The 1,870-nt window shown below is 28.2% G+C and overlaps 1 protein-coding gene across 1 annotated transcript in view; it reads left to right on the top strand.

Annotated features, from left to right (window-relative positions):
* Positions 1–1,870, top strand: part of LOC106461108 (sorting nexin-14-like) — a 114,171-nt gene that overhangs the window by 93,246 nt on the left and 19,055 nt on the right. Inside the window, exon 22 of the mRNA XM_022387987.1 lies at positions 1,404–1,444. Within this exon, the coding sequence (XP_022243695.1) occupies positions 1,404–1,444 (41 nt within the window). The remainder of the gene's footprint in view (positions 1–1,403; positions 1,445–1,870) is intronic.

The raw sequence follows: 1,870 nt of genomic DNA, 5'->3' as shown, positions 1-1,870 counted from the left end.
AATAATAAAGACAACCATAATCATAAAAAAAAAAAAAAAAAAAAATAGAATTTGTTATTTCACAACTTTAAAAATCACACGACATGAGATTCTGATTGTGAATGTGATGTTAACCTTCCAGTGAATCTGAATGTTAGTGGCAGTAACTAGTCTTTGTATGAGTTTAATAATGTTCAGTACACTTTTACAGATGTATGGGATGTCTTGACGTAATTATAACATTTATTCAAATTAATTTCTGGACACACTTTACTCAATATTTTACTCTAATGTTCAATAATAAAATAATTAACTCATTATAAGAAAATTTAAGTCATGGGCCACTTCAGTATAATAGAAGCAATAGGATAGATATACATACACATGTATATAGTAGATTCTTAGATTTACAGGTAAGATGTGCTGTGTATGGAATTAAGATTAAAAGTTCAAGTGTGTGTGTATCACATGTATCTTTAAATTAAGGAAATTAATAATTCTAGTAAATATTTTACTCTTGAAATTGTTTTATTTATAAAAGTAAAATTATAATCTTAGGTTTGTTATTAAAAATATAATGTTTAAGCTCTTTGAAATTTTACACTTTTGTTGCCATAAAGAGAATATTGATAAACTAGTATGTAGTAGAAATGTGATCTTGATGTTGACCAGAGTCCAGTGGTTCGTCAAGTAGCTAATCCAATCAACGTGAGCAACTCCTATTGTTTTTGAATGTCACACCTAACAGACCTTTCAAAATGAAAGGGAAGTTGTTTTTAAGTTTAGATATAGAAAGAAGTATTAGCTTTAACTTACTTGTGATAGGCAGTGGAAAAATTTATTATGGTATTAACCATTCACTTCTTTTTTATATCAAATTCACTTTAAGATGTAATCAATGAATTTTGTTTTTATACTTGGAGTAGTAGAAATAATGAAAATGTTATCACTTCTCATTCAGTATTAGTTGGTGTTGACCATCAACATTTGGCCACACTCAACCATCTTGAAAGATTTAATACTGATTATAAATGAAATGTATCCATTGATTGTCTGGTCAGCTGACTTTGAACTGTGATCATTGTGATCATACTGATTGGCTCAATTACTTGTTAAGCCTCAGGTTTTTCTTGTGCAGTTTAACCAAGTATAGAGGATCAACAGGTGAGACAGTATACATTGTACCTACCCCCCCCCCCCCTATTATTTAATTCTTAAATACTTGAAATTTTTTTGTTCATATAAAGATTTATAATTGGTTTGCAGCTTTGTAAATTATAAGTCACCATTGTTTTATTAAGTATAGATTATTGTATCTATGTATACGTTTATGTATCATCAAAGATTGTGACTGTCTTCACCATGAGATTAAAACTAGCTGTAATGTATAGGTCAAAACTAACTACCATGTTTACATCTTTTAGGTAGAATGATCAAAACTGTACCCATGAAACTCATGAAAGAGGTAACTTGTTTGTAGCATCAATTCCTGAAATTAGTCTTGAAGATTAATTGTAATTAACCAAAATTAGATAAAGGACATAGTGACTTAAGGTTCCAAGCATGAATATTTTGAAAATATTACTAAATAAACCTTACATCCTAAGACATTTTTGACTCAAGTTGTATTTTCCAAATGTTAGCCATTTTGTATTTAAGACATTATATCAGAATCAGAAAAACTTATTTCTTAGATTTTGTAGTAAGTATAAGAGCATTTTTCTTTGAAATTCCATTCTAAGAAACCAATAATATAAGTATAGCTTATTATCATTTCATAAAGAAAGGGGAACAATATATATATATACACACACACAGCATGGTCACAATTAAATAGACACTACCTTTTACAGAAAAATTAAATTTTTCAGTCATATTCACATGAATTGAT

Source organism: Limulus polyphemus, unplaced genomic scaffold (genome assembly GCF_000517525.1).
Source record: "Limulus polyphemus unplaced genomic scaffold, Limulus_polyphemus-2.1.2 Scaffold899, whole genome shotgun sequence".
Classification (NCBI taxonomy): Eukaryota; Metazoa; Arthropoda; class Merostomata; order Xiphosura; family Limulidae; genus Limulus; species Limulus polyphemus.
Note: the sequence above shows the minus strand (reverse complement) of the source record. Positions and strands in the feature narration are given on the sequence as shown.